Source organism: Heterodontus francisci, chromosome 10 (assembly GCF_036365525.1).
Source record: "Heterodontus francisci isolate sHetFra1 chromosome 10, sHetFra1.hap1, whole genome shotgun sequence".
NCBI classification, from domain to species: domain Eukaryota; kingdom Metazoa; phylum Chordata; class Chondrichthyes; order Heterodontiformes; family Heterodontidae; genus Heterodontus; species Heterodontus francisci.
The window spans coordinates 75,660,166-75,680,179 of NC_090380.1; the positions used below are offsets into that span (position 1 = coordinate 75,660,166).

The window sequence follows — 20,014 nt, forward strand, 5'->3', positions numbered from 1 at the left end:
GAAGCAACTGTGCTGGCTGTTGACCTCAACCTTAAGAGGCCACTTACTTAATGTGATGCTCCTGCATCAGTCCTAAAGTAATTTTTACAATGTTATATGTATGTAAACAGGATTTTAAAAATCATATAAATGTGAACAGAATCATATTTAAAAGTGATAGGAATTTGAATAAAAGATATAAAAGGTCAGATATATGTGGGCAGAATCATTTAAAAGTCAAATTTAAACAAGTCAGATAAATTATATCAGAATCATGTTAAAAGAATAATATAAATTTAGTCATTTAAAGTTCGACAAACTGTGGGAGAATTGAAAAATTTCATACCAGTTTCCTCATTAAATATTCACGAATTCACAGAGAAGGCTCTTTCCATCTGGAAACATCATCACTAAAATGTTGTAGTGAGAAAAGTTCATCATAAGTGGACAATTCTCCAAATTCACACAAGTACCAATTTTTCCCTATTAATGTTAACATCGCAGAGGTAAAGAACGCATCCTGTGGAGCAGCGTGGAACAGCCCACCACATCTTTGGGATTCCCGCACTATTGTGCTCACTCTCACTGGTGTAATGATGACAAATGCTGACAGTTTTGCCATCATTGTCACATCGAACTTTGGGTCATCAACTTTTAAATGAGGATGAGCAGTTAGAGTTGCCTTGGGTCTATGGCACTTCATACATGCAGTGGTAGAGGCAGAAACCCTCATCGCATTTAAAAAATACTTGTATATGCACTTGAAGTGTCATAACCGACAAGGCTACAGAGCAGGAGCTGGAAAGTTGGATTAGGCGGGAAAGCTCTTTTTCAGCCAACCCAGACACTTTGGGCCAAATGGCCTCCTTCTGAGCCATAGATTTTCTATGTCCCAAGTTTCTTTGAGGAATTACAAAGAGATCTGTCCAAAAGAGATTTATAAACAGAACCAGAGAGAAGTCAAGAACATGAAAAATAATGGTCACATTTGGATAAAGCAGATCACTTTACCAACACAAATGAAAGTTAGTAATAAAAGATTGAAGTAAATGAATAAAGGGTGCACCTGACAGAATCTTAACAAAGAAGAGGCGTATATTAAAGACTTTAATATCTTTGCTAATAATACAAAACTTAAAAACATTGTGAACAGTGAGGAGGATGGTGTAGAACTTCAAAAAGACATAGACATAGGTTGGTGGAATGGGCAGACAAGTGGAGATGAAATTTAATGCAGAGAAGTGTGATTCATTTTGGTAGGAAGTTCACAGAGAGACAAAAGAAAATAAAGGGTGCAATCTAAAGGGGCTGCAGGAGAAGAGGGATCTGGATGTATATGTGCATAAATCATTGAAGGTGGCAGGACAGGTTGAGAGCGCAGTTAATAGAGCATACAGCATCCTAGGCTTCATTAATAGGGGCATGGAGTACAAAGCAAGGATGTTATGTTAAATTTGTATAGAACACTAGTTTGGTCTCAACCAAAGTATTGTGTCCAGTTCTGGGCACCAAACTTTAGGAAAGATGTGAAGGCTCTGAGAGAGTGGAGGATAGGTTCATGAGAATGGTTCCAGCAATGAGGACTTCAGTCATGTGGATAGATTGGAGAAGTTAGGACTGTTTTCTTTGGAGAAGAGAAGGTTGAGCGGAGATTTGATAGAAGTATTCAAAATCATGAGGAGTCTAGAATGGCTGGATATTCAAAATCTGTTCCATTGGTGGAGGGATCGAACACAAGAGGGCATGGTTTTAAGGTAATTGGCAAAAGAAGCAATGGAGATATGAGGAAAAACCTTTTCATGCAGCGAGTGCTTAGGATCTGGAATGCACTGCCTGACAGTGTGGTGGAGGCAGGTTCAATTGAGGCATTCAAGAGGGAATTGGATTGTCATTTGAAAAGGAAGAATATGCATGGCTACGGGGAGAGGCCAGGGAGTGGCACTAGGTAGACTGCTCTTTCGGAGAGCTGCCGCAGAGACGATGGGCCGAATGGCCTCCTTCTGTGATGTAACAATTCTGATTCTGAACAAAGAAATTAGAGACACCCATGAATCATGTACTTTTTCATACAATCTTCTGAAGTTTTGGTACAAAGATGAGTAGCTTTGAATAAAGGATAAGGGAAACTAACAGGTATATAGGATAGCAGTCTCTTCTCAGATGAACATCACCAACAGTTTTTATTTTGGCAGATGTTAGTAATGGACCAACAGACAAAATACCAGCTTATATATCAGGGACAGACACATGCAGCCTGAAAAGATCAGAGAACCCAACACAACAGGCAATGATCTTTCAGTCTCAACATGCCACAGAAGGTAATGCATTTAGTAATTTATTTGTGAAGACACCATACTGTTGATGAGAATGCATAAGATTACCACTACTCACCGTTCACATTTTCACCAATAACAATGTGTGTTAACATTAATGCATTCGCTACTTATCTGCAAAATACAGCTTTTGTCAATATATTGGTCCTACCTTTGCGGTCAGCAGCGAAGCAACACTGGCTGTTGACCTCAACCTAAAGAGGCCACTTACTTAATGTGATGCTCCTGTTGAGAATTTCACTGAGAAGGCAGGAAGTGTCGACCCCTGCGTAGCTTTGCAGTGCACTCTAACATGGCATAAAGGACAGAACACGTGGTGCACTGAATAGAAGCCATAACTACAGAATCTGTCCAAACTGACAGGAGCAGAAGACATGGCTGCAACCATTTAAAAAATTTCAGTAATAAAATCATTTTTACAATGTCCTATGCATGTAAACAGGATTTTAAAAATCATATAAATGTGAACAGAATCATATTTAAAAGTGATAGGAATTTGAATAAAAATCTAAAAGGTCAGATATATGTGGGCAGAATCATTTAAAAGTCAAATTTAAGCAAGTCAGATAAATTATATCAGAATCATGTTAAAAGAATAATATAAATTTAATCATTTAAAAAGTCAGATAGATATTCAGAATCATGTTGAAAAGTTCGACAAATTGTGGGAGAATTGAAAAATTTCATACCAGTTTCCTCATTAAATATTCACGAATTGGCGGAGGAGACTCTTTCCACCTGGAAACATCATCACTAAAATGTTGCAGTGAGAAAAGTTCATCATAAGTGGACAATTCGCCCAACTTCACCCAAGTACCAATTTTTCCCTATTAATGTTAGCATCGCAGAGGTAAAGAACGCACCCTGTGGAGCAGCGTGGAGCGGCCCACCACAGCTTTGGGATTCCCGCACTATTGTGCTCACTCTCACTGGTGTAATGATGGCAAAGCTGACAGTTGTGCCATCATTACCACAGCAAACTCTAGGTCATCAACTTTTAAATGCAGATGAGCAGTTAGAGCTGCCTTGGGTCTGTGGCACTTTGTCCGTGCAGTGGTGGAGACAGAAACACTCATCGCATTTAAAAAATACTTGGATATGCATTTGAAGTGTTGTAACCTACAAGGCTACAGCGCAGGAGCTGGAAATTGGAATTATCTTTTTCAGCCAACCCAGACACTTTGGGCAAAAAGACTTCCTTCTGAGCTGTACATTTTCTATGTCCTATGTTTCTTTGAGGAATTACAAAGTGATCTGTCCAAAAGAGACTTATAAACAGCGCATAAGTACATAGGAGCAGGAGTATGCCATTCAGCCATTGAGCCTGCTCCGCCATTCAATACGATCATGGCTGATCATCGACTTCGATGCTTTTTACCCACACTATCCCCATATCCATTTATGTCATTGGTATTAAGAAATCTATCTGGTATTTAGTAATCTGTCAATCTTTGCTTTAAACATACTCAATAACTGAGCTTCCACAGCCCACTGGGGTAGAGAATTCCAAAGATTCACAACCCTCTTGAGTAAAGAAATTTCTCCTCATTTCGGTCCTAAGTGGCTTGCCCCTTATTTTGAAATTGTGTCCCCTGTTTCTAGATTCCCCAACCAGGGGAAACATCTTACCCTGTCTATCCCTTTTTAAGAATTTTGTTGGTTTCAATGAGATCACCTCTCATTCTTCGAAACGCTAGAGAATACAGGCCCAGTTTCCCCAATCTCTCTTCATTGGATAGTCCCACCATCCTGGGAACAAGTCTGGTGAAACTTCGTTACACTCCCTCTATGGCAATAATATCCTTCCTAAGGTAAGGGGACCAAAACAGCACACAGTAATCCAGGTGCGGTATAACAAAGGTTCTATACAGTTGAAGCAAGACTTCACTACTCATGTACTCAAATCCTCTTGCAATAAAGGCTAACGTACCATAAGCCTTCTTAATTTCTTGCTGCACCTGCATGTTAGCTTTCAGTGACTTATTGACGAGGACACCCAGGTCCCCTTGTACATCTACATTTTCTAATCTCTGACCATTTAAGAAATACTCTGCACATCTATTCCTCCTACCAAAATGGATAACCTTACATTTTTCCACATTATATTCCATCTGCCACATTATTGCCCACTCACTAAGTCTGTCCAAATCCCCTTGAAGCCGCTTTGCATCTTCCTCACAACACACATTCCCACCTAGTTTTGTGTCATCCGCGAACTTAGAAATACTACATTTGGTCCCCACATCCAAATCATTAATATATATTGTGAACAGCTGGGGCCCAAGTACTGATCCATTACCCCACTAGTCACAGCCTGCCAACGCGTGAATGGCCTGTTCATTCCTACTCTCTGTTTTCTGCCTGTTAACCAATCCTTAATCCATGCCAGTATATAACCTCCTATCCCATGTGCTTTAATTTTGCTAACCAACCTCCTGTGGGGGACTTTATCAAAAGCCTTCTGAAAATCTAAGTATACTACATCCACCAACTTGCCCTTATCAATTCTCTTAGTAACATCCTCAAAAAACTCCAACAGGTTCATCAAACATGATTTCCCATTCATAACTCCATGTTGACTACGCCCAATCAGATCATTATTATCCAAGTGTCCATTTATCACATCCTTTAGAATAGATTCTAACATTTTCCCTACTACTGATGTAAGGCTAACAGGTCTGTAGTTCTCTGTTTTCTCACTCCCTCCCTTCTTAAATAGTGGGGTGATATTTGCTACCTACCAATCTGCAGGAACCATTCCAGAATCTATAGAATTTAGGAAGATGATTACCAATGCATCCACTATCTCCATAGCTACCTCTTTAAACACTCTGGGATGTAGAATATCAGGTCCTGGGGACTTATCAACCTTCAGCCCCATTAATTTCTCCAATATAACCTTCTTACCAATACTAATTTCCTTCAATTCCTCATTCACCCATGTCCCTTGGATCTCCAATTCTGGGAGATTTCTTGTATCTTCCTCAATGAAGACAGACACAAAGTAATCATTTAGCTTCTCTGCCATTTCTCTATTCCCCGTTATAAACTCTCCTGACTCTGCCTGTAATGGACCCACATTTGTCTTAGCCAAACTTTTCATTTTATATACCAATGGAAGTTTTTACAGTCCGTTTTTATGTTTTTTGATAGTTTACATTCATATTCTATTCTCCCTTTCTTTATCAGTTTCTTGGTCTTCCTTTGCTGTCATAGAGTTATACAGCACAGAAACAGGCCCTTCGGCCCGTCATGTCTGTGCTGGCCATCCAGCACCCAGCTATTCTAATCCCATATTCCTGCCCTTGGCCTGTAGCCTTGTATGCTATGGCGTTTCAAGTGCTCATCTAAATACTTCTTAAATGTTGTGAGGGTTCCTGCCTCCACCACCTGTTCAGGCAGTGCATTCCAGATTCCAGCCACCCGCTGGGTGAAAATATTTTCCTCAAATCCCCCCTAAACCTCCTGCCCCTAACCCTAAATCTATGCACCCTGGTTCTTGACCCCTCTGCTAAGGGAAAAAGTTTCTTCCTATCTAACCTATCAATGGGCGGCGCAGTGGTTAGCACCGCAGCCTCACAGCTCCAGTGACCCAGGTTCAATTCTGGGTACTGCCTGTGTGGAGTTTGCAAGTTCTCCCTGTGTCTGCGTGGGTTTTCTCCGGGTGCTCCGGTTTCCTCCCACAGTCAAAAGACTTGCAGATTGGTAGGTAAATTGGCCATTATAAATTGCCCCTAGTATAGGTAGGTGGTAGAGAAATATAGGGACAGTTGGGGATGTAGTAGGAATATGGGATTAGTGTAGGATTAGTATAAATGGGTGGTTGATGGTCGGCACAGACTCGGTGGGCCGAAGGGCCTGTTTCAGTGCTGTATCTCTAAACTAAACTAAACTAATGCCCCTCATAATCTTGTACACCTCAATCATGTCCCCCCTCAGCCTTCTCTGCTCCAACGAAAGCAACCCTAGCCTTTTCAGTCTCTCTTTATAGCTGAAATGCTCCAGCCCAGGCAACATCCTGGTGAATCTCCTCTGCACCCTCTCCAGTGCAATCACATCCTTCCTATAGTGTAGTGACCAGAACTGTACACAGTACTCCAGCTGTGACCTAACTAACGTTTTATACAGCTCCATCATAACCTCCCCGCTCTTATATTCTATGCCTCGGCTAATAAAGGCAAGTATTCCATATGCTTTCCTAACCACCTCATCTACCTGTGCTGCTGCCTTCAGTGATCTATGGACAAGAAAACCAAGGTCCTTCTGACCTTCTGTACTTCCTAGGGTCCTACCATCCATTGTATATTCCCTTGCCTTGTTAGTCCTCCCAAAATGCATCACCTTACACTTTTCAGGATTAAATTCCATTTGCCACTGCTCTGCCCATCTTACCAGCCCATCTATACCTCCCTGTAATCTAAGGATTTCCTCCTCACTATTTACAACACCACCAATTTTCGAGTCATCTGCGAACTTACTGATCGTACCTCCTATATTCACGACAAAATCATTAATGTACACTACTAACAGCAAGGGTCCCCAGCACCGATCCCTGTGGTACACCACTGGTCACAGGCTTCCAATCGCAAAAACAGCCCTCGACCATTACCCTCAGCCTCCTGCCATAAGCCAATTTTGGATCCAATTTGCCAAATTGCCCTGAATCCCATGGGCTCCTTACCTTCTTAACTAGTGTCCCATGCGGGACCCTACCAAAAGCCTTACTGAAATCCATGTATTCTACATCTACTGCTTTACCCTCATCTACACATCTAGTGACCTCCTCGAAAAATTCAATCAAGTTAGTTAGACATGATCTCCCCCTGACAAAGCCACGCTGACTATCCCTATATTGATATTTGAATTTTATCCTAATTTGCTGTCCATGCTGACTATCCCTGATTAATTCCTGTCTTTCCAAGTGGAGATTAATCCTGTCCCTCAGAATTTTTTCCAATATTTTCCCAACCACTGATGTTAGACTCACCAGCCTGTAATTACCTGGTTTATCCCTACTACCCTTCCTGAATAATGGTACCACATTCGCTGTCCTCCAGTCCTCTGGTACCTCTCCTGTGGCCAGAGAGGATTTGAAAATTTGTGTCAAAGCCCCTGCTATCTCCTCCCTTGCCTCACATAACAGCCTGGGATACATCTCATCTGGGCCTGAGGTTTGATCCACTTTTAAGCCCACTAAAACTGCTAATATTTCCTCCCTTTCAATGCTAATACGTTCAAGTATATCACAGTCTCCTGATTAATACCATGTCCCAACTACCACTACTGTTTGGTGGCCTGTAAACAACTGCTACCAATTTTTGCTGCCCCTTGCTGTTTCTTATCTCCACCCAAACAGATTCCACATTTAGTTCTTCCGATCTGAGATCCTCCCTTACGAATATACTGATCCCATCCCTTATTATCAGCACAACACCACCTCCTTTTCCTTTTTTCCTGTCCTTCCTAAATGTCAAATATCCTTGAATATTCAGTTCCCAGTCTTGGTCACCCTGTAGCCACATTTCCATAATGGCAATTAGATCATACCCATTTACCTCTATTTGTGCCTTTAAATCATCTACCTTGTTGTGAATGATGCGTGCATTCAGGTAGAGTGCCCTTAATCTTGTCTTCTTGACATTATTCTGCATTATAAACCTAGTTGACGCTTGCCTTTGTTTCACCTGCCTTCTAATGTCGCTTTCAACTTTTCAATATCCTGTTACCAGCTTTACTTCATTCCAATTTGAGCTACCCCTCAGGCTCTCATCCCCCTGACAAGCTAGTTTAAGCCCTCCCCAACAGCACTAGCAGATCTCCCTATGAGGTTATTAGTTCCGGTCCTATTAAGGTGTAGCTCGTCCCACCTGCAGGTCCCACCTGCCCCAGAACTGGTCCCAATGCCGCAGAAATCTGATGCCCTTCCTCCTACACCAATTCTCCAACCACATGTTCAATTGATCAGTCGTCCTAGTCTTATGCTCATTAGCAGGTGGCACTGGGAGTAATCCTGAGATTACTGTTCTTGAGGTCCTCCTTTTTAACTTCCTTCCGAACTCCCTAAAATCTGTTTTCAGGACCTCATCCCTCTTCCTACCTATGTCATTAGTACCAATGTGGACCATGACCTCTGGCTGTTCACCCTCCCCCAGAAAGATGTCCTGCAGCCGCTCCATGACATCCTTGACCCTGACACCAGGGAGGCAACATAACATCCTGAAGTCACGTTTACTGCAGCAGAAACGCCTGTCTGATTCCCTGACTATCGAATCCCCTATCAATATTACTTTTCCACTCTTCTTCCTCCCACCCTATGCAGCAGAGCCACAAATGGTATCACGGACTTTGCACTGGCTGCACCCTCCCCTGAGGGTGCCCTCACCAATATCCAAAATGGGAAACCGATTAGCAAGCAAGATAGACTGGGGACTCCTGCACTGCCTGCCTGGTTCTCCTAGACTGCCTGGCGGTCACCCATTCCCTCACTGCCTGCATGCCCCTAACCTGTGGTGTGACCACCTCCCTAAATGTGCTATCCACATAGTCCTCTGCCTCGTGGATGCACAACAGTGACTCCAGCCACTGCTCGAGTTCCAAACCCTGGAGCTCAAGCCTCTGCAGCTGGTGAAGCATCCCGCAGATGTGTTCATCTAGGACACATGGTGCATCCATGACTTCCCACATACCACAGGCTGTACATACCACTTGACTGAGCTGACCTGCCATACCATAACTTAAAAAACAATTTATTACAATTAGAAGTAGAAAACTTACCAGATACTCACTGGATGGGTGCAGCTCCAACAACACTCAAGGAACTCAACAGCATCCAGTACAAAGAAGCCCGCTTGATTGGCACCCCATCCACAAACATTCACTCCCTCCACCACCGATGCACAGTGGCAGCAGTGTGTACCATCTACAAGATGCACTGCAGCAATGCACCAAAGCTCCTTCGACAGCACCTTCCAAGCCCACAACCTGTACCACCTAGAAGGTCAAGGGTAGCAGATGCATGGGAATGCCATCACCTGCAAGTTCCACTCCAAGCCACACACCATCCTGACTTGGAACTATGTCGCTGTTCCTTCACTGTAGCTGGTTCAAAATCCTGAAACTCCCTTCCTAACAGTGCTGTTGGTGTACCTACCCCACATGGACTGCTGCAGTTCAAAAACGCAACTCACCACCTTCTCAAGGGGAATTAGGGATGGGCAATAAATGCTGGCCTAGGCAGTGATGCCCACAGCCTACAAACAAATAACAAAAAATCTATGGAATTCTTTTTTCAGTTTTAAAACACAAGTCCTCAAAATTTAACAAATAATGGAAGTACTTTCATAACATAACTTACGCACCTATAGACCAACAGCTGGAAAGTGGGATTTGGCTGGAAAGCTCTTTTTCAGCCAGCACTGACACTTTGGGCCTAATGGCCGCCTTCTGAGCCGTAAATTTTCTATGTCCCATGTTTCTTTGAGAAATTACAAAGAGATCTGTCTGAACGAGGCTTATAAACAGCACTTGAGAGAAGCAAAGAGTGGAGAAAATTATGGTCAAACAGATCAATTTATTGACACGTCAAAACAGTTAGTAATCAAATATTGAAGTCAATGAATAAAGGATGCACCTGACAGATTCTTAACAAAAAAGAAGGGAAACCAGAGGCAACAAAGAAATTAGAGGCACATGTGAATTTCACATGCTTTTTTATATGATCTGCTGAAATTTTGGTGCTAAGATTAGCTTTGAATAAAGGATAAGGGAAACTAATAGGTATATAGGATAGCAGTCGCTTCGCTCAGATAAACATCACCAACAGTTTTTATTTTGCCAGACATTAGTAACGGACCAACAGACAAAACACCATCTTATGCAACAGGGACAGACACATGCAGCCTCAAAACATCAGAGAACCCAACACAACAGGCAATGATTTCTCAGTCTCAACATGCCACAGAAGGTAATGCATTTAGTAATTTATTTGTCAAGACATTATACTGTTGACGAGAATGCATAAGATTACTACTACTCCCAGTTCACATTTTCACCAATAACAATATGTGTTAACACTTAATGCATTCTCTACTTATCTGCAAAATACAGCTTTTGGCAATATATTGATCCTAATTTTGCGGTCAGCAGCGAAGCAACTGTGCTGGCTGTTGACCTCAACCTAAAGAGGCCGCTTACTTAATGTGATGCTCCTGCCGAGAATTTCACTGGGAAGGCAGCAGGTGTGAACCCCTGCCTAGCTTTGCAGTGCGCTCTAACGTGGCATAAAGGACAGAACACGTGGTGCAGTGAACAGAAGCCATACGTACAGAATCTGTCAAAATTGATTGGAGCAGAAGACATGGCCGCAACCAATTCAAAACTGTCAGTAATAAAGTCATTTTTACAATGTCCTATGCATGTAACAGAATTTTAAAAATCATATAAATGTGAACAGAATTGTGTTAAAAAGTGATAAATTTTTTAATTCAAATTCCTAAAAAGGTCAGATATATGTGGGCAGAATCATGTTAAATGGCAAATTTAAACAAGTCAAATAAATTATATCAGAATCATGTGCAAAGAGTCACATAAAATTAATCATTTAAAAAGTCAGATAAATATCCAGAATCATGTTGAAAAGTTCAACAAATTGTAGGAGAATTGAAAAATCTCATACCAGTTTCCTCATTAAATGTTCACAAACTGACAAAGGAGGCTCTTTCCACCTGGAAACATCATCACTAAAATGTTGTAGTAAGAAACGTTCATCATAAGTGGACAATTCGCCCAAATTCACACTAGTACCAATTTTTCTCCATTAACATTAACATCGCAGAAGTAAAGAACGCATCCTGTGGAGCAGTGTGGAACGGCCCACCACAGATTTGGGATTCCCCCACTATTGTGCGCACTCTCACTGGTGTAAATGATGACAAACACTGACAGTTTTGCCATCATTGCCACATCAAACTCTGGGTCATCAACCTTTAAATGTGGATGAGCAGTCAGAGCTGCCTTGTGTCTGTGGCACTCTCTACATGCAGTGGTGGAGACAGAAACACTCATCGCATTTAAAAAATACTTGGTTATGTACTTGAAGTGTCGTCACTGGTACGACCAAGGTGGAAGGAGTGCACTGTCTTTTCTAGTTCCACTCCTGCACAGGTCACAATATGATACTTAAATGTTTATCCAGTTACCGATACCGTCAATCATAGACTCCTTATCCCAGAATAAAATACACCAACCAGGTTTCTTTAATAAACAACAAAATTATCGGTATATTATAAAACAGGGCATAACCAGTAACGAGGCAAAGCATTAACACACAGACAAAATCTGACAGTTCCCTTGTACGTTTGCCCCTCACACATGCAAACACACACACTACTGTTAACCAGAAAAAATAGAGATTTACTTTTTAGAGCTCTGTTACAAAAAAAAAGACAAAAAAGAATACTTTGGCCCAATACTTGCTAATTCTTGAAGAAAAAAGGGAAGATATGTAAAGATGTCAGTTGTCTTTTTTTTGGTTTAATGTCCCAAATTCAAGTAGGCAGCAGTCACTGGGATCTTTCTCTGGAGCAATTTGTTCAAGCAGCATCGAGGATTTATCGGGCAGGTTTTTCCAGCATCTCAGGAGAAATGCAGCTACATGGGTTTCAAGCAGGCCTTTCAGGATGAAGGTAGCATCAATTTCTCTAAACTCGCTTCTAAGAGCTTCTCAAAGAGATAGAAAAACTGGCAGACTTTTCAAAGAGATGGAACAGGCTGAGCTGGGGTTTTGTCCTTCAGTCGATCAATCCAACTAACTGTCCAAAGTGAAACCAAAAACAATCTCGAGTCAAGCCTCCTGACCCCTATAAATCTTGACCTGTCACTTCTCTGTAAACATCTCCCACAAGGGTGACTTCCAGTACTTGCTATTTGTAAACAAGTCCAAAGGACTTTATGAAGACTTATTTTTTTAAATAAACACCAAGTCCAGCAAAGTCCACCAGAAACTGAACTGGAGCAGCCATATAAATACCGTGGCTAAAAGAGCAGGGCAGAGGCTAGGAATCCTGTGTAACTCACCTCCTGACTCCCCAAAGCCTGTCCACCATCTACAAGGCACAAGTCAGGAGTGTGATGGAATACTCTCCACTTTCCTGGATGGGTGCAGCTCCAACAACACTCAAGGAACTCAACAGCATCCAGTACAAAGAAGCCCGCTTGATTGGCACCCCATCCACAAACATTCACTCCCTCCACCACCGATGCACAGTGGCAGCAGTGTGTACCATCTACAAGATGCACTGCAGCAATGCACCAAAGCTCCTTCGACAGCACCTTCCAAGCCCACAACCTGTACCACCTAGAAGGTCAAGGGTAGCAGATGCATGGGAATGCCATCACCTGCAAGTTCCACTCCAAGCCACACACCATCCTGACTTGGAACTATGTCGCTGTTCCTTCACTGTAGCTGGTTCAAAATCCTGAAACTCCCTTCCTAACAGTGCTGTTGGTGTACCTACCCCACATGGACTGCTGCAGTTCAAAAACGCAACTCACCACCTTCTCAAGGGGAATTAGGGATGGGCAATAAATGCTGGCCTAGGCAGTGATGCCCACAGCCTACGAACGAATAACAAAAAATCTATGGAATTCTTTTTTCAGTTTTAAAGCACAAGTCCTCAAAATTTAACAAATAATGGAAGTACTTTCATAACATAACTTACGCGCCGATAGACCAACAGCTGGAAAGTGGGATTTGGCTGGAAAGCTCTTTTTCAGCCAGCACTGACACTTTGGGCCAAATGGCAGCCTTCTGAGCCGTAAATTTTCTATGTCCCATGTTTCTTTGAGGAATTACAAAGAGATCTGTCTGAACGAGGCTTATAAACAGCACTTGAGAGAAGCAAAGAGATCAAACAGATCAATTTATCGACACGTCAAAACAGTTAGTAATCAAATATTGAAGTCAATGAACAAAGGATGCACCTGACAGAATCTTAACAAAAAAGAAGGTAAACCAGAGGCAGCAAAGAAATTAGAGGCACATGTGAATTTTACATGCTTTTTCATATGATCTGCTGAAGTTTTGGTGCAAAGATGAGTAGCTTTGAATAAAGGATAAGGGAAACTAACAGGTATATAGGATAGTAGTCTCTTCTCTTAGATAAACGTCACCAACAGTTTTTATTTTGGCAGATGTTAGTAACGGACCCACAGACAAAACACCAGCTTATACATCAGGGACAGACACATGCAGCCTGAAAAGATCAGAGAACCCAACACAACAGGCAATGATCTTTCAGTCTCAACATGCCACAGAAGGTAATGTATTTCATAATTTATTTGTGAAAACACCATATGTTGATGAGAATGCATAAGATTACTACTACTCACTGTTCACATTTTCACCAATAACAATATGTGTTAACACTTAATGCATTCTCTACCTATCTGCAAAATACAGCTTTTGTCAATATATTGGTCCTAATTTTACAGTTCGCAGCGAAGTAACTGTGCTGGCTGTGACCTCAACCTAAAATGACCACTTATTTAATGTGATGCTCCTGCTGAGAATTTCATTGGGAAGGCAGGAGATGTGGACCCCTGCGTGGCTGTGCAGTGCACTTTAACATGGCATAAAGGACAGAACACGTGGTGCAGTGAACAGAAGCCTACCTACGGAATCTGTCCAAACTGACAGGAGCAGAAGACACGGCTGCAGCCATTTAAAAACATTTCAGCAATAAAGTAATTTTTACAATGTTCTATGCATGTAAACAGGATTTTAAAATCATATAAAGTTGAACAGAATCATATTTAAAAAGTGTGGCACTGCCATCATGGTAAACAGGATAGATTTCAAACAGATCTAGCAATGTAAAACTGGGCATCCATGAGGCGCTGTGTGCCATCAGCAGCTGAATTGTATTCAACCACAATCTGTAACCTCATGGCCCGGCATATCCCCCACTCTACCATTCCCATCAAGCTGGGGGATCAGCCCTGGTGTCAATCGGGTGAAGCTACAAACTAGGACTACTTGCGTGCCAAACAGCATAAGCCGCACGCGATAGACAGAGCTAAGCGATCCCACAACCAATGGATCAAATCTAAGCTCTGCAGTCCTGCCTCATCCAGTCATGAATGGTGGCGGACAATTAAACAGCTAACTGGAGGTGTTGGCTTCACAAATATCCCCCTCCGTGATGGGGGAGCCCAGCATATCAGTGCAAAAGATAAGGCTGAAGCAAGAATCTTCGAGGCAGACAGCTGCCAAAGTTTGATCACCAGCAACATATCCAGTGTAGTAGAGAATAGACTATATTGAGAATTATTCAAATCAGAATTGGAATAATTGCATCAGAGAAATACCATGTTGATTGGAGGGCTTTATTTTCGTAAGCCTCCGAAATAGCACAAACTTTTTGTGATCGAGGTAAATTTAAAGGAAGAATTACAAAAGGTCACTGTGCTAAAGAGGCATATAAGCAGCACCTGAGAGCATATGAACATATGAATTAGGAGCAGGAATAGGCCACTTGGCCATTTGAGCCTGCTCCTCCATTCAACAAGATTATGGCTGATCTGATTGTAACCTCAACTCCATATTGCCACCTACCCCTGATAACCTTTCACCCCCTTGCTTATCAGTCCATCTACCTCTACCTTAAAAATATTCAAAGACTCTGCTTCCACCACCTTTTGAGGAAGAGAGTTCCAAAGACTCACGATCCTCTGAGAGAAAAGAATTCTCTCATCTCTGTCTTAAATGGGCAACACCTTATTTTTAAACAGTGACCCCTAGATCTAGATTCTCTCACAAGAGGAAACATCCTTTCCACGTTCACCCTGTCAAGACCCCTCAGGATCTTATATGGTTCAATCTAGTCAGCTCTTACTCTTCTAAGCTCCAGCACATACAAGCCTAGCCTGTCCAACCTTTCCTCACAAGACAACACCCCATTCCAGGTATTAGTCCAGTAATCCTTCTCTGAATTGCTTCCAATGCATTTACATCCTTCCTTAAATAAGGAGACCAGTACTGTACACAGTACTCCAGATGTGGTCTCAGCAATGCCCTGTATAACTGAAGCGTAACCTCCCTTTTGTATTTTTGTATTCAATTCCCCTTGCAATAAACGATAACATTCTATTAGCTTTGCTAATTACTTGTTGTACCTGCATACTAACCGTTTGCGATTCATGCACAAGGACACTCAGATCCCTCTGTCTCAGAGCTCTGCATTCTCTCACCATTTAGATAATATGCTTCTTTTATATTCTTCCTGCCAAAATGGACAATTTCACATTTTTCCACATTATAGTCCATTTGCCAGATCTCTGCCCACTCACTTAACCTATCTCTATCCCTCTGTAGCTTCCTTATGTCCTCTTCACAACTTGCTTTCCAACCTATCTTTATGTCATCGGCAAATTTAGCAACCATACCTTTGATCCCTTCATCCAACTTGCCAACCAGAAAATGACCCATTTATGCCTAATCTCTGTTTCCTGTTAGCTAGTCAATCTTCTATCCATGTGTGGGAACAGAATTTTCGAGTACAGAACTATTGGGGACATTTAAAGTGAATTAATCAATCATGTATTGCTAACAAGCTAGCTTCGGAGCTGCAGAGACAGCTTATCAGAAATGACTTCATAACTTCAGGGCTGCAGAGGCAACTTATCAGCAGAAACAGACTAGCAAGCAGAAACTAAGAGGAATCTCACCATTGGCCTTGCAGCTGGTACAGCGCAATAGCAGAAAGAGACATTATGCTTCAACAACACTCTTCTTATCTCATCACCCAGACATGACACATTCCTAAGGAACAGTTAGTGTGAGAAACATACTGACCAGGCAAACCCACGCCCCTTGTCCGAGGGTGGCTCAGCCTAACGGTCTGAAGAGATAGGGGAATAAGAAACTGCTTGAGGAGAGGATGACAAGGCAATGCCCCAATCAGGCCCTAACACCAAGAAACTGCAGAGTTTGTAAACCAATTGGGAACATAAAGGGGGTGTCACTGATTTGTAAGAATAACTATAATAAGGCTTGATTTGGCGCGAAGAATCAGTTCAGTTCAGTTTAGTTCAGTGTGTGTGTTGCTTTTAGTTTTAGTTCAGTTCATTGTTATGTTTTCTGAAGATGTAACAATTAAGTACTGCAATAAAGTTTCTTAAAGCTACAGTCGGACCTCGTCTCTCTTTGTGCAACTAATGGGATCCAATATGTTACCCGCTGCACCATGAGCTTTTATTTTACACAATAACCTTTGATGTGGCACCTTATCAAATGCCTTTTGGAAATCTAATTACAGTACATCCACCAGTTCCCTTTTATCCGCAGCACATGTTACTTCTTCAAAGAACTCCAAAAAATTGGTTAAACATGATTTCTCTTCACAAAACCATGTTGACTCTGCCTGACTGCCTTGAATTTTTCTTAGTGCCCTGCTATAACGTCTTTAATAATAGCTTCAAACATTTTCCCTATGGCAGATGTTAAGCTAACTGGCCTGTAGTTTCCTGCTTTCTAAGCATTCACTAAGATCTGGGGGAATAATGGTCACGCTTGGATAAAACAGATAAATTATTAATACAGAAGAAGAGATAGTAATCAAAGGGCACAACTGATTGAAGTCTGAATAGTTGACAAAAAAAAGAGGGTAACCAGAGGCAACACGCGAATCACTCGTGCTTATCAATATGATATACTGAAAGGTTAGTGCAAAGTTGAATTTCTCTTCATAAAGTATTTGGGGAAAATGTGGTTTTTAAAAGAACTGTTCATCTTTGCAAGCTAACAGGTATATAGAAAAACAGTCTCTTCCTCAGATAAGCATCTTTTTTTTTTATTTTGTCAGACATTAGCAATAAACCTACATGTCCAACAGCTCATGCAACAGGGACCGACACATGCTACCTCAAAAATTCAGACAATTCAACACAACAGGCAGTGGTCTCTCAGTGTCAGTATTCCATTCCAGGTAAATTACGTTTCTGTTTATTTGTGAATCTATCATACAGTTGATCAGAAAACATAGAACTACTGTTACTCACTGTTCGCATTGGTCCCGGTCTGTCCTTCAATGTAGACTTGAATTTTTTTTCTTTATTTCTATTCTGGCTTTCCAAATGTTCTCGTATGTTGGTGGAAAATTAGAATCCACCAAGGTAGCTATGGAGATAGTTAAACTGCTAAAATAAACTTTGTGCATGCAGGTGCTAAATGTTCCAAGGAACTAAGGGAAAAAATAAAGTAAAAAATATACATAAACCTTCACAGTAAGTAAAAAGGTACAGTATTTTAAAGACGGAAGCATCATATCAAGTTTGCATGACCATTTATTTATTAAAGGTCAGTGCTGAGATTTCATTTTATGGTCATTCAGATTCACGTCCATTTTCTGTTCCCAGTCTCTAAACTCCCAATCTGGCTTCCACCTTACCCGATTCCAACCGCTACTCAGCCTTCCTGATCTCCTTTCAGGACTTACCTGAGAGCCTCTACCTGTGTCACAGTGACCTGATCATCAAGCCCTCTTCTCCAGTGAGCTACCAGGGATCCCCGTCAATATTTCTGTTTACAAATGTAAATTGACAAAATGCACCATTTTGTATGTTTTTCTGCTTTCCATATGCTCCAGGAATCCTTGAAAATAAACTTCTGTGACTGTTTGCTCATCAGATGCTTGTAACAGACTCCTTAATCCAACCTGTACTCACACAACAAAGGCAAAAACATGTCCGATGAGATTTGATGTTCGAGTGCCACAGACAATGATTCCTCGGTGTCAACATTCCACAACAAGTAAGAAACTGGAATTGATTTATTAGATTATTGGTGGCAGTTGATATTTTGTGACACTGTTCACAGAAAAATCACAAAGTTCTCTCTCCTTGTATTTGTTTCTGGCATTGTTTTCTATTATCTAATTCTGTCTGCATTTTTCTCATTGTCACTCTATTTGTTTTTCACATTTATCTTTTTTTTTCACTTTCACACCTCTCACATTTCTGTTTTTGGTGTGCATTTCTCTATTTATCTTCAACTTTTGCTTCTTATTATTCTTTCACATTTTAGTCTGCATTTTTACCCAGCCTACTCGGCATAAGTGGGTAGTAAAATTGGAGGTTGGATGATTTGCATAGCATTCCTGATACTTTCATGCTCACTATTATTTTCACAAGCAGGTGAGGACCTAATTTAAATGTGAGTGTCATAGCCCACTGATGTCATCAATGGCACAACACAATATTTACTCTAAGTCACAGGAACCCTGCATAATGTCAAATCCACCAATAAAACTGAGAGAAGAACTGAACAGCAGCTAATTGCATCGTTGGACTTTTACTTTGTGTTTTGCCAGGAGAGTTCTCAGCCTGCAGATCACTTATTTCAAACAGTTTTCTGCCTTCTCAGCCTGGGAAACCTTTCTCTCACTATCATTGGCTCTATTCTATTTTTCTGCATGGAGGAATATTGGAAGAATAGGGGCAGCAACAGCAGTTTCAGCAGCCTATGGGAGCAATACCTCTCAGAAGATACCAGGTGGTGGTGGGGTGGGGGAGCGAGGGGGAGGTGGGATGTTGCTCATGGCAGCACACAGGGTGTACAAGACAAAAGTCATTAGATCTATCTGAAGAACAATGATTCAGGAGGCTGCACAGGCAGGCTGTTGCAGATACCTAAAAGAAGAGTGAGGAAATTAAGGAAATTCATATCAGCAGAGAAAAAGTATTGGAGAAACTTATGGAACTAAAATCTGACAAATCTCCAGGACATCATGGCCTACACCCTAGGGTTCTAAAAGAGATATCTGCAGAGATAGTGGATGCGCTAGCTATAGTTTTCCAAAATTCCTTAGATTCGGGAACGGTCCCATCAGAATGGAAGTTGGCAAATGTTGCACTGCTTTTCAAGAAAGGAGGGAGAGAGAAAACAGGGAACTACAGGCCAGTTAGCCTAACATCAATCATTGGGAAAATGCTGGAATCTAATAAGGAAGTCTTAACAATGTACTTATAAAAGCACAATATGATTAGAACAAGTCGACGTGGTTTTATTAAAAGGAAATCCTGTTTGACAAGTTTATTTGAGTTTTTTAAGGATGTAACTAGTAGAGGTGATAAAGGGGAACCAGTAGATGTAGTATACCTGGATTTTCAAAAGGCATTCGATAAGGTGCCACACTAAGGTTAATATGCAAGATAAGGGCTCATGGAGTTGGGAGTAATATATTAGCATGGATAGTTGATTGGTTAACAGACAGGAAGCAGAGAGTGGGCATAAAAACATTTTCAATTTGGCAGATAGCAAATAGTGGAGTGCTGCAAGGATCAGTGCTGGGGCCTCAGCTATTTACAATCTATACTAATGACTTAGATTAAGAGACAGAGAGTAAGTTTGCTGATGATACAAAGGTAGGTGGAAAGGTATGCTGTGGAGAGGACACAGAGAGGCTGCAAAGAGATATAGGCAGGTTAAGTGAGTGGGCAACAAGATGGCAGTTGGAGTATAATGTAAGGAAGTGCGAACTTATGCACTTTGGTTTTAAGAATAGAAAATCAGAATATTTTTTAAAAGGTGAAACTTGTAAATGTCGAGACTTAGGTGTGCTTGTACAAGGAATGCAGAAAGTTAACATGCAGGTACAGAAAGCAATTAGGAAGGCAAATGGCATTATTGGCCTTTATTGCAAAGG

At 41.4% G+C, this 20,014-nt stretch overlaps 1 protein-coding gene across 14 annotated transcripts in view; it reads left to right on the plus strand.

The window, feature by feature from the left end:
- Positions 1 to 20,014, plus strand: part of spag17 (sperm associated antigen 17) — a 428,416-nt gene that overhangs the window by 367,308 nt on the left and 41,094 nt on the right. For 11 of the 14 annotated variants that reach the window (XM_068040791.1, XM_068040788.1, XM_068040787.1 and 8 more), the window contains 5 exons: positions 2,172 to 2,297; positions 10,150 to 10,275; positions 13,503 to 13,628; positions 17,174 to 17,296; positions 17,998 to 18,120. In XM_068040791.1, the coding sequence (XP_067896892.1) occupies positions 2,172 to 2,297; positions 10,150 to 10,275; positions 13,503 to 13,628; positions 17,174 to 17,296; positions 17,998 to 18,120 (624 nt within the window). Of the gene's footprint in view, positions 1 to 2,171; positions 2,298 to 10,149; positions 10,276 to 13,502; positions 13,629 to 13,802; positions 13,924 to 17,173; positions 17,297 to 17,997; positions 18,121 to 20,014 lie in introns of those variants that run through there. The other 3 variants (XM_068040792.1, XM_068040793.1, XM_068040796.1) reach the window with 3 other exon arrangements.